General features: G+C 36.5%; 1 protein-coding gene across 3 annotated transcripts in view; it reads left to right on the top strand.

Annotated features, from left to right (window-relative positions):
- LOC125102961 (triadin-like) overlaps positions 1-13,880 on the top strand; it is a 225,679-nt gene that overhangs the window by 46,993 nt on the left and 164,806 nt on the right. For all 3 annotated transcript variants that reach the window (XM_047734647.1, XM_047734649.1, XM_047734648.1), the window contains exon 2: positions 1,235-1,444. In XM_047734647.1, coding sequence (XP_047590603.1) covers positions 1,235-1,444 — 210 coding nt within the window. The remainder of the gene's footprint in view (positions 1-1,234; positions 1,445-13,880) is intronic.

The following is a 13,880-nucleotide window of genomic DNA, read 5'->3' as shown; positions in this document are numbered from 1 at the left end:
AAAATATATAAAGGGAAAACAAGTATACAAAAAGCTCATCTCTAGTAATCAAAGAGTTACAAAAGAAACAGAATTTTCCTTCTGCATGACTGCAAATAGTTTGAACACTGGTAATACCCAGTATTGTCGAGGATAAGAAAACAGATTCCTAGCACGTAAAAATTTCAAAAATAAACCAATTCTCAAATACATATATGTACTTTCATAAGATATAAAAGTGATGTTATTTGTCTAAGAAATTCTATATTTAGGAAATTCCCTAACGTAAAAATTATTAATGTTCTGAGAAAAACTCTGCCATGTCCCAAGGTAGAAAATTTTTTGACTAAATTATGCATAGCCATGAAGTGACATGCCATGCAGCCACATAAGTGGTATTTTATGGAACACATATGGCAAGAGAGCTTGTTTATTATATATTGCCTAGAATAAAATATAAAGGAAAGAGTGACGATGACTTCAAAAACAAATAAAACATGTTTATATACCTATCTGCATGTACAGAAAAGTAGGTATAAGTAGAACAACACCTTAATAGTTGTTTCAGGATCATGAGATTATTTATTTTGCTATTTTTAAATATTTTTTGAATTTTCTCCCATAAACATGTAGACCCTTGAAAGCAGGAATAAAAATGTTTACTGAATATAGTAAGATTTTCCAACATCTTTCCACAGAAGATCACTTAGATCTTCTGTGCCCCTTCACAAATAAAAAATGAATGGCGTCAATGGAAGGGTCAGTTGCACAGTTAAACCAGATTCCAAAAAGGATTTTATCCATTTGAACTACTTTATCATTGATTTTGTTTCTTCCCCAGAGGAAACATTTTTGATTGCATTCAGAACTGACATATGAACCTAAATAAATGAACAAGGTGTTAAAAAACAACTTGACCAAAAACTCCATTGCCTTTGATGGTAGTGATATAGGAGGTGATAAGGGAGAAGTAAAAATGATTGAAGGTGATGACCAAGTTTGTGACTCCCATGGTATTATTTATAGAGATTAGGAGAGGAGGAATGCTAATCACTAGGGCATGTGGATTTTGGAGTGGAGGTAAATACTAGGGTAGTGGGCAGAAGGTTTGGCCCTGCCACTAAGGAGGTGTGCTCTACTACAGAAAATGGTACAAACAATTTAAAAATACTTACATAATCTGTGTGTTCTTTTGGTCACCAACATTTAACATGAAGTTCTAAATTGTAATTTCTCTTTCTGAATGTTTGATTAGGAAATGCATCTACTACCACAACTGTGATCGACAGCAAAAATGGATCCGTGCCCAAATCCCCTGGAAAATTGCTGAAGAGGACGGTCACAGAGGACATAGTGACAACATTCAGCTCCCCAGCAGCCTGGCTTCTGGTCATTGCTCTGATAATCACATGGTCAGCTGTTGCTGTTGTTATGTTTGACCTAGTGGATTACAAAAACTTTTCAGGTAAGGTTTGTGAAATGTGGGTTTTAGAAGAAAAGAAACAATGTTCTTCTCTCCCGTCTTTGTTTCTTTTCATCTCATCTTCCTGGGAGAAATAAAGTTCCCCACAAACATAAAGAGAATGTCAGTGTCTGGTTTCCTTCTTCCCCATTTCCTTCTATTCTTCTTTGAGTGTTGTAGTCAGTGATTTCAAATGAAATATATTTCTGTATTTGTAATGCCGAACACAAGTTGAATGTTACAGTCCCATGAAGATAATGATTAAAAAGTTTGGTGGAGATTTGGTTTGGGAACAGGGGCTTTAACAGTTTAAAACCAAACCAAACCAAATAAAAAACTTTTGGACAAGTGGGAAATTGTGTAAAACATTTTTAAGTCCCTCTACCATCTGGCTCCAAGCTTGCTATCCAGAAATTCTCTTTGCTCCTCCCATCAAAACATCCTATTTTGAGTTCCCAAAAATAAAGAGTGTGAAAAGGATTTTCCCAGAATTACTCGTAATGAGATACTACATCTTGAGTGGCCATGTGTTCTTATGGGTTTGGAGTAAAACAGGAATAATGCCAAGGGAGGAAAGACAGATTTTCATTATGGTATATTCACTCTTTGAGTATACCGTTTATCACTTTGTTCAAGGTATTCGGACACTTCTAAAATTATATTTGTCTATTTCCACACCTGACATGCTCTATTGACTGTGAGTTCCTTGAGGGAAGGACTCAGTCAGAGGTATAATGAATATTAAATAAGTAAATGAATAAATGTATGCTTTTTAACCACAAGCAAAACCATTTCATTAAGCTCTTAATGTGCTCCTACATATTTGCACCATTCACCCCCCACCCCCATTTCCCATTTTCTTTCTCCAAAGAGAGTGGAATCAGTAGACTTGGAAACTATAAATATCATAAATTGCATTCTGTACAGTCAGGAATCCTCTCTACTTCTTATTATGGTATTATCCTTTTTTAGTAATTATTTATTAAGAACCTAGTATATATGCCAAGCAATGGCTACATTAAAAGAAATATAAGTATTAATATTGCAAATCCATAGAACGGGATCATTTGTGTTTATTGACATGGCAGTGCGATTGAGATGATTTCTCCTGCAATACCATTAGTAGCTGTGCTAAAGTGAGCATTATCTATCGGGTAGAGATAAGTCTCATGATGTCAATGAAAGAAAAACACTATCCGGAACTGTGAACCTCTTCTCTAAATAAGTAATACTTTGGGTATTGGAGGCTTTTAAAAGGATATACAATTGAAATGCCCGTAATATAAAATTAAGACCTAGAGTTTTAAGTGAAAACTTGGCTGCATGATTCTAGATGATTTTCCCTTGAGCCTTTATGAGTGGTGATATTTTGTCTATTCTTTCTTTTTCTAGAATTTCATTCATTTACATTTTGGAACCAAATATGATTGCAAAATATAGTTCTTTAAGCTTTACAATAGATATATTTTAAGAATTGCTTGTAAAATCTCATATTTATAAAGTTAATAATTTAGTAAGTACACCACAGAAATTACTGTTGCAAGGAATTTGTTCTTAATTATCTTATAAAATGAGCAGCTACTTTTAATTAGATTTTCATATCAGATTACTTAAATGTAAAACACACTTACAATCCATGGTAGAGTTTCCTTGGACTACTGTAATTAGGTGTTATTGATAATGCCTATGTTACTGGCATTTCATCTCATGGGGGAAAAAGAGCCTCTGTATTATTGCTACTTCATTTCTTTTTGCAAGGAGTGTTTATTAGGCACATCTTCTGTATGAGGCCTCCTCTACCAGTTTCCTATATTTATTAGTGACCTAACCATCTATCCATTCCCCACAGAAAGAAACCTGCAAGTCATCTTTTAAATCTGCTGGACATGATCAGTCACCATGCTGAATGTCAGCTGACTCTCTTATGTCTCATGAATCCCCTCCCTTCTCTGGTTACTGCTGTCTCCGTTATTACATTTCAGACCTTGATTCTCTGTTGAGGGCACTAATTCAATTTCTTCTTGTCTCCTTCATCCAGTCTCTCCCCTTTACTCTTGCTCCAAAGGTATCTTCATAAAGCATAAATTTCGCCAAGTATTTCCTATTGCCAAAGTACAAATTCCTTGGCATGAAACTCAAGTCTTTGGCTTAGATCTCTCTTTTTATCATGTAATTCAGTGTATGCAACCTGTTTTCCAGCCATCCTTACTATTGCTTTTCCCTGCTTTCTTTCCCTAAGAATACATATATTCTCACCCTTCCTCACCTCTGCTCATACTACCCTCTCCCCACTCCACCCTCCCAATCAGAAAGTGTAATAAATTAGTTAAAAATGTGAACTCTGACGCTGGATTTCCCTGGTATTAAATCCAGATCTTACAACTTCCTACTTACAACTTCCTTGGAGGGGAAGCAGGCTCCCTGCCCAGCAGAGAGCCCGTTGTGGGGCTCAATCCCAGGACCCTGGGATCATGACCTGAGCCAAAGGCAGAGGCTTTAACCCACTGAGCCACCCAGGTGCCCCTCATTCCTCCATTTTCTTAAAGGATGAATTCATCCTTCAAGACTTACTCCGTTTTTTGGTGAAACTTTCTCAGATTTCCTAAGAAAAATTCACTGCACTGTGCTTTTCATTCCCTTAGTACCTTATGGGTAGTTCTATTAACAGCAGTTAACACACTGTATTATCAGTATCTCTTTACTTATCTGTTTCACTCAGAAACTTAAATTTATCTGAGGAAGGGACTGGCTTATTTATCTCTGTACATGAGTGCCTGTCATGTAGTAAGTTTTCTGCTAACCATTTCTTATAGGATACAAATCTTGAAATTTTTATTTTGAAATAATTTTTTTACATTATGAAGAAAAATAATAAAATTTTTATTTTATGCATTCTTTGACCAACTTTAAAAATTAATAAATACATTTAATAAAATCAGAATTAAAAATAATAAAATATGTTTATCAGATGAAATGTTACTTGTCATATTTTATAATGGTCATCCATTGCTACATAATAAATTACTTCAAAAATAAGTGGTTTAAGGGGCACCTGGGTGGCTCAGTGGGTTAAAGCCTCTGCCTTCGACTCAGGTCGTGATCCCAGGGTCCTGGGATCGAGCCCCACATTGGGCTCTCTGCTCCGTGAGGAGCCTGCTTCCTCCCCTCTCTCTGCCTGCCTCTCTGCCTACCTGTGATCTCTGTCTGTCAAATAAATAAATAAAATCTTAAAAAAAAATAAGTGGTTTAAAATAACAATACATGTTTATTATGCCAAACAGTTTTTTCAGGTCAGGAGTTTGGGAAAGGCTTTGGGTAGATCTTGAGGTTGCAGTAAAGAAGTTGGCTGGCGCTGTAGATATCTGAAAGATTTTCTGTGGTAGTGGAACCATTGGCAATATGTCTCATTCATTTGGCTGTCAAGTTAATGCTGCTGTGTCTTCACAACATGACAATTGACTACTCTCAGATCCAAGAGAGAACAAGAAAGAAGCCACAAATCCTCTTATGACCTAGACTTGAAAATCATATACCATCAGTTCTGCAAAATCCTTGTGGCTGCACAGGTCAACCCCATTTGTTGTCCTAAGAGACTACATAATGGTGTGAATACCAGCAGGCAATGATCATTGGGGACCAATTTGAAGGGGGCTACTGTTAGGTCCATTATTAAACGAAATGAGACTGAGACAAGGTGAAAGTTATGCAAAGCTCTATTCTATGCTAAGCATTAGAAGTCAGACTGACCAGGGCTATCTCTGAAGAGAGAGACCACCCCCAGCTTACAGGCTCAAGAATCCACTGACTGACTGGTCAGGGCTGCCTCCGAAGAGGGCGACCCCTCCCCATCTTACAGACTACCTTTTATAGAGCAAAAGTCTGGCCACACATAGTCAGCTAGTGAGATTGTAGTCATGTAGGTCACATGCAGGCGGCCAACTGAATTACAATTTACCCTATAGTAACTGTTTGACCTAACCTGTTACTCTGGTCAGAATTGGTGCTCAAGGTTGGCACCCAAATGGTGGGGTTTACATTCTTTGGTGGTTAGGGGAAAAGTATGTGTGTTTCTTACTGATTGGATGTCTCCACCTGGCCCAACTCGTCCTTGTATTCTGGGCTCTGTTATTTGGAACTGGCTGACCATATTTTACTGGTTTCCCAGACTTGCTTCTAAGTAAGTTTCTCTGGGGTAAGGGGGGCAGGGTCAGTTTAAGTTTTACTGTACAAACAACAAAATGGCTTTTAACCAAGATGGAGTCACTCTGGCTAAATAGGTCCTTACACTACCACCTATTCTACTCTTAAAAAAATTATTTTGCCAAGCTGTACATATTTGGATAAATACTTAGATAAAAGGAAATGCCATCCAATACTCTAGCTGGCAAAAAGTTATTGTAACTACAATAGGTGCAAAAAGAAAAATGATGTATTGGGATGATTGGTATCATGAAACACATCTAGGAAGATAACTCTCCAATGAATTTGAAATGAAAAAAAACATCACAAGGCTGAAATTCTAAAGAAGAAATATATAAATTCTTCAAATAAGAAGTTCAAATACTTTTTTGTTCATCCAGGTTTTTTTTTTTTTTTTAAAGATTTTATTTATTTATTTATTTGACAGAGAGAGATCACAAGTAGGCAGAGAGGCAGGCAGAGAGAGAGGAAGGGAAGCAGGCCTCCTGCTGAGCAGCGAGCCCGACGTGTGACTCGATCCCAGGACCCTGGGATCATGACCTGAGCCAAAGGCAGCGGCTTAACCCACTGAGCCACCCAGGCGCCCCTGTTCATTCAGGTTTGAATGTATACTTTCTGAAACCAAAATAATATAAATTCAATGACTGTATAATTACAGCATAAAACTTGTAACTCATATTGACCATTGGTTGCATGGGATATATATACTTGTATTAAAATTTTCATTTCTTTTCTCCATTTAGTAAATTCTAACCTACCTTTTTTATGTTGATTCTTCACAGAAAAAAAATTTGCTTCAATAAGAGTGTCAAAATGTAAATGGTACTCTTATGTTATAATATTATTTTTAATTTATACATTTCAAATATTTACTAAGGATGAATATTATTATGATGAGTCTTTTGTACTACATAATGTCTTTTAAATATGTATTGTTAATACAAGGCTAGTGATAAAAGAAAGCATACTGAGAATAACTCTGAAGACCAGACAGGGCAGCTGTCCTGGGCTCTAAATTACTCTCTGGCACTTTAGAAAAGTAGGTAAACACTTTTAAGGCATTAAGGAGTTGTTCATAGCGAAATGAAAATCTATTTTCATAAGTAAATACTGTACTGGATTGAAAAGAATGATTCTTTTCTAGGCAACCTTCACACTTACTAATTTTCTGAATTTGAATTGCTGTACCCAAATAATCTACCTGTGAGGCATACGTAGCATTGGCTTTTATGTGCTTCTTTCAGGAGACATGAGTTCACTCTACAACTTTATAACATGAGCTAGGTAACATGACTAGGAATTTGGTGTCCTTGCCTGTCAAATGGGAATAGCACCTTGCTTTCACCAAAATTTGTGACTTTGCCGCTTCCTATCGAATGAGACAAATTTTAGGACATCAACAACAAACAAACAAACAAAAAATACCAAAACCAGATACTAGAAAAGAGATTCCACCTACCTTTCATTTCTTCCTAAAAATAAAGTTCAAACACTATCCAAAATAATATGGTGTATCTGTCAGAATTTGATCACTAGGAATAGAGTAGAGTAGAGTCACTATGGTGATAAAGAATAGAAGATTTAATGTATGGCTTATGCATTCATGGGAGCTGATTAGCAGTCTAGGTAGGGCTATTGAAGTGCTTCTGGCACTAGGTCATGGGTCAGTAAACTGGAAGTTGGTATAGGAGAGGAAAAATACATTTTTTTTCTTTACTTTCTAAAATGTTGGTCAGGACCCTTCTAAAAAATACATTTTTTTCTCTACTTTTCTAAAATGTTGGTCAGGACCCTTCTAACAAAAGATAAATTAACAAGAGAAAAGCATTCAGATTTATTTAATGTAAGTTTTATGAGACACAGGAGGCTTCATAAAGAAAGGAAGACCTTAAGAAGCAGTTAAGTCCAAGCATTTTTATGCTAGGTTTAAAGAAAAGGGGAAAGGGGGAGGTGGAGAGTGACAGGACAAGAAGAGTAGGAGCTAACTGTCATAAATTGAGGGAAACAGCAAGGGCTGTTCATTCAGATTCCTCTGGGCATCCTGGAAATGATATTCCTTTCCTTTGGGTTTAGGGAGGACACCTTCCTCACGAGAGTTTTACGACCTGCTTCAGGGAAATGTCAGAAAGTCCTTCCTGCATATGTCATTTCTCAAATTCTTCCAGCTGAAAACAGTCAATATGCCAAGGTGCCGTATTTGGGGAAGCATGTCCTGAACCCCATCATTGAAAAGGGCAGATGGAAATAGAACAGGGGAGACTAAGGACAAACTGGAATTGACAAGGACAGACTGGAACACTTATTTGACTCTCACCACCTCAAGTTACAATGATGTGGATGAGCTCAAGATAAATTGGTGCCTCCCACCACGGAACTGCACAAGCACCTGGCCAGGATTTGGAGATGCTGAAGGAGGCAGTCTAGTGGGAATGGGAGAACATGCGGCCGGCTGCTGCCACCTGTCAAGGTCAGCCAGCATATGGGTGATAATGTGCGTGAGCGGTAACAGCACCTGCCCTACATCAACCTTAAGAGAATAAATAAAGGCTAATCCTTCTGTTTGGATTTCTAAAGCTCATGCAAATTTCTCGTGTGCCCAACTGTTACCCAGACCCTACACATAAGGGAATTCTGGGAAATGTAGTTCCAGTTTTGTGATTTAAGAACATACAAAGCCACCACACAGAATGACAGTATGTGACTTATCTAACACAGGACACTTGTGAGAGTGAGAATGAGAGCTGTTAATACTTCCCTCAGGACAACAAGCAGAAACTAAGATTCTAACCACCCAGATATTATCCATCTTGCCTGTCCTTTTTTCCTGGAAGATGAGAGTCTTCAGAAAGGTCAAGTTGGGGTGGTGGTGCTGGTTAAGTGATTAATGCAGGGCAATGTTTTTTTTGTTTGTTTGTTTGTTTTTTAATTAACTGAGGCCAGAGGATCATAAAGGCTGCTGGAGGCCTTGCCCCCAAGCTTTTGCAGACTCAGCCAGGAAGCTCTTTGGGAAAACGGAGGGGTGCCCTGATGATTTAATAACTCTTACAGGATCAGAATGTGTGGGCTTTGGTTGAATTCCTTACAAACTTGTTTGCCTTTTTTATAAAGAGATGACTCTTTCCTCTCTTAAATAAATGCAAAAAAAATAGGATTTCTAAAGAGATCACTACAAACTCAGGCACTAGTAGATATTAATGATTTTCCTCTAGGTCAGAAGGTACAGGAATAAGTTGTAGTAACTCTTGGCTTTTCTTTTTTTTTTTAAACATTTTATATATGTATTTGACAGGCAGATATCACAAGCACGCAGAGAGAGAGAAGGCGAAGCAGGCTCCCTGCTGAACAGAGAGCCCCATGCAGGGCTCAATCCCAGGACCCTGAGATCATGACCCAAGCCAAAGGCAGAGGCTTAATCCACTGAGCCACCCAGGTGCCCCAACTCTTGGGTTTTCTTGCCTAGGAACAAGGGTCATAATTTATTAGCTTCTTTATCCATAAGAAAGAAAAATCATTATATGGCTATACCAGGAGGTCTCAAAGAAGCACATTTGTTAGTTTTTGCATGCATTCCACATACTTATTTCAAAACAATTTTGTAAGAATTAGATAAGATAATCTATGTAAAACATACGTGCCTGGCACATAGGAGGCACTCATTAAGCATTACTTGAATTTGAATCTTATTACCGGGAAGGAAGATCAGTAATGTGAGAAGAAAGCCAGCAAGGACATGATGGTAGGAAGCATCAATTTCTTATGAAAGTCTTGCAGACATCTCCTGATGTGCCTTTTAAATAGATTTTCTAATGAGGTGTGCCATTTATCTACTGCTCTTGGAAATTAATTTCCCTGATTTTTTTTTTTTCTGGCACTTAGCCCAGTTAAGCAGGTGCACTGTTTGTCAGGCTGTGAGTCTAGAGGAGTAAAATGATTCAGGGAAGACCCAAAGCCAATCAGAATGTATAAATTTAACATTTAATGGTTATGTATATATGTATATTTGTGTGTGTGTGTGTGTGTGTGTGTGTAGAGAGATGTCTGTGTGACTGTCTGTATATGAATATGTTATCACATTTTAGGAGACTTGGAAGACCGAGACAGTAAATGAAACATTTTAGGCTTTATCAGTTCTCATGTGCACTGAGTTTTCAAGTATAGTTGACATTTTGTGTGATTCTTATTCTGATTCAAGTCTTATCTCAAATCCTACTTTTCTGTTCAATGTCCCAGGCCTGTTTGGTCCTCTTGATTCCTACATCTAAAAGGACACATTTCATTATCCAAATCCAGTCTGCTTATAAACACATCAAAGAAGCAGAAGTTTCTTTAGTCCAGTGATTTCCAGATACTAATTGAAATTTGTTCCTTCTTCATGAAATGAGAAAAAAAGATAAAGAAAAAGTTATTTATTTATTTTTTTTAAAAGATTTTATTTATTTATTTGACAGAGAGAGATCACAAGTAAGCAGACAGGCAGGCAGAGAGAGAGGAAGGGAAGCGGGCTTCCTGCTGAGCAGCGAGCCCGATGCGGGACTCGATCCCAGGACTCTGGGATCATGACCTGAGCTGAAGGCAGTGGCTTAACCCACTGAGCCACCCAGGTGCCCCAAGTTATTTATTTTAAAGAACTAGTCTTAATTTTATGGTGCCTACATTTTTTAGTCTTAAAATTCTCTTAGGAAAGGATGATAATTACAGATATTATTTCTGTCACTGTTTTTAAATGACATTCTTCTATACAATAATAAGTTGGCAATTTGATGTTGGGTTCCAGGTTTTTTCTGGTGGTGAATTTCAAGGTCAAAAAACCTCAAAGTTGGAAACCAGTGCTCTATACCACTCATTTGAACTTTACCAAATGAGGCCTTATGTTGCATTTATAAATTTATCTGTGTAGATGGATACAATTATAAATCATACCATCGGTTAACACCCAAATTTTTGATGGATCAGCCATTATACATCTTTCAGTGCTATGCTTAAATTCACTTCCTGAGGAAAAACCCTGCCTGAACATTCAATGTAAATCAAGTCACTTCGTCATACTTCCTCATTATGTTATTTACTCTTTTCTCAAAGTATATATTTATAAGTTGTACATATTTAACTGGGTGCGATTATTTTTTAAAATATTTTACTTATTTATTTTAGAGATAGAGAAAGAGAGCAGGGCGAGGAGCAGAGACAAGCAGACTGTGCACTGAGCATAGGGCGTGAGGTGAGGTTCCATCCCACAACCATAAGATCATGCCCGAGCCAAAATGAAGAGTCGGAGGCTTAACTGACTGAGCCACCCAGGCGCCCCAGGGTGTGATTATTTATTTAAAATCTCTCTTCTCCACTGATTTGTTAGGTTTGTAAGGAAATGGCTTTATTTCATTTACTTGACTTTTCAAGTGCTTAGAATTGTTTAGCATGACATATGAGTTCGACAAACATTTGGATGAATGTTTAGGTGAAAGAATGAATGAATAAATAAGGAAATAAATAAAGGAAAGGGTGACAGCATTTTTTTACACTCTGAATGCTGAGTAATGAGCATAGTATTTCTTTGTAAAATATTAGTTTATGATGATACTGATAATGTTAGTATTCACATTTAAAATACTTTTTAAAATGTCTGTTTCATTGATTGGACTTTAAGCATCTCAAAGGAAAGGATTGCCTTATTCATTTTAATAATCCTGCTGCTCTGTTTACCACCTGACACATATTGTTCAATAAAATTTGTATGATCTAAACAGAAGTCATTTGCTAAGCATATCTGACGAGCAAACAAAGAAAAAAAGAAAAAACAAATGAGCAAAGACACGAAACAGTAATAAACAAAAGAACACATGGACTTCAAGACCAGAACCAAAGCAGCTGAAGGCAAGCTTTGAGGCTAGAATTTGGGGTTAGAATCCTGGATTTATCGATCAGTTGCTGTGTAATCTTGGGGGAAATTCCTTCATTCTCTCTAGGTAATAATAATGCCTGCTTCATATGGCCCTATGAACCTTGAATAAGTTAATACATGCCAAACACTTGGAATTTTGAATGGCATATGGTCATTATTAAATAAATTGTAGTTAGTACTATTTTAATTGGTTCTTCATGACCTTAAGCATATTTCAATATTTCAAGAAGATGAATAGGCATGTTTCAAAAAGATGAATTGACTACTTGATTTCCAATTTTTAAATATCATGTGAATATACATAGATTCTAGCAATTACAACAAAGAAACCCAATGATTAAAGTATTCTATTTTATTTTAACATTGAGGCAATGTTCCAGCCATTCTGAAAGGATTTGTTACTCTTATATGATATAGTAAGCACATAATTCATGGCGCTACATACTACATTTTAATGTAAGAAGAACTTCAAAATCATTTCCTCAGCTAATACTGAGCAATAGAAGAGCTAAAGAGATTGTATAACACAGTCAAGAGTTTTCAAAATTAAACCTTGACTCACCAAATGCATGGTTATTAAATAATTAGTCCAGATATGCTAACCGCTATATTAATCCCAAATCTAATATGTCCCTTCTCCACTGTTCTGTTGCTTGTAATATAACAATCCAAGTAAACCATCTGACTGGAGTACTGTGATATCTTGACTATTCTTATGCTACCAGAAAATTAATTCCATTGAATGTTAGCTTAGAAACAAATCTATGGAAATCTGTAAATCTACAAGAAAACTTGCTTTTCTATTACTTGATAATATTATATTGAAACTGTGTTCATTTTTAAGGTTTTTTTTTTGAAAGAAAGGGGAAAGCAAACTAGTTTTTCAATTAATATAATAGCATTTACACTAGTCTCATTAATGAAAGTATAATAAGATTCACTCATTTTATTTAGATACTTGACATGGGTAAAAGAGCCAGAAGTTGTTTGTAATTTTGTTTTAGAATATAAAATGCCCTTTATTTGACATGGGTCTAGCTCCAGTAGGCTGGAACTATTCCAGGCTTAAACATTTGCAACAGAATTTTGCCAGCAAAAAATTGGTTGATTGGGGTCATATTGGGAAAGAGAGGTGAAGTGCACATCTATTTGCATTCAGTAGCACTCCTCATTGCCTCAAAAAGTTACAGTTGAGGAACAGCAAAGAATGACTTAGAAACATTGCCGTGAAACTATTAAATGTTGAAATAGCCACATAATTTTAACTAAAGTTGCTTGTCTTTAATTTCATTAGGGTTCCATACAAATGTACATTTCTAAAATACTGAAATCTGTTAATAGTAAAGATGAGTATGGGAAAATTTGAATTGAGAAAATGTTAAAAAGCAGAAGGAAAATGCCCATGCCTCAGATTTTGAATGGCAAGGATTGGAGCTACAGCGACTATTCAAATGTAGATTAGAAAAGTGACAGTCATTTCCTTGTGCAGTCGATAAAACAATTAGCTCACCAAAAGTGCTTTTAAATCAGGATCCTAGTTTTTCTTTGGTTTAAAAGCATCTAAATATCTAACATCTGCAAGTATTTTTTCAAAATGGTAAATCACATGAGTTTTATCTTTTAGAGTCTGATGTACTTCAAAAGCTTTGTGTCTCCCCTTTATTTTATTTTATTTCTTACATGGTTATCACTAAAAAAGAGAGAGGGCCTGATTATTGTAATATCATACTAGTAGTCTCCAGAGATCTGAAAGAGCGGAGAGAGAAATGATAGCCAGACAGAGAGGAAGAGAAAAGAAGATGCAGAGAGAAAATGACAATGGCTTGGGAAAATATATTTATCTAGGATGTTAAAAGATAAACTGGGGCATATTCAACATGTTACGATTTTGAAGAAAAATTAAGTGGAACCAGACAGCACCAAACAGAAAGTGGTTATGAAAGCTCTGCCTATAGGAGTTAGAAGACCTTCATAGAAAAGAAGTGGAAGCAAAGCAAGGCAGTTACTTGATAGGCTATAGCTAAGCCTTCGCCTTGTTTGGTAAAGGCTGGTTGACTGTGATTGGCTGTCCTTGGGTTTTGGTTTCTTAACCTTGAGGCATTTAACGTCTTAGGTTTGGGTGTGCTCATGTTGGTTGCTAAAGCATTAGAACCATTTGAGTCTAATGACTTCCTTGTTTAATTAATTCAAATTAGGATTTATTGGTTCAGGAAGATTTGGCTTTTTTTTTTTTTAAATGATGTATTTATTTATTTGAGGAGAGAGAGATAGAAAGAGCAGGAAAGGGAGGGGAGATAGAGGGAGAGAATCTTCAAGCAGACTCCCGGGCTCAATCTCAAA

This window comes from Lutra lutra, chromosome 6 (genome assembly GCF_902655055.1).
Source record: "Lutra lutra chromosome 6, mLutLut1.2, whole genome shotgun sequence".
Taxonomy (NCBI): Eukaryota; Metazoa; Chordata; class Mammalia; order Carnivora; family Mustelidae; genus Lutra; species Lutra lutra.
Note: the sequence above shows the minus strand (reverse complement) of the source record. Positions and strands in the feature narration are given on the sequence as shown.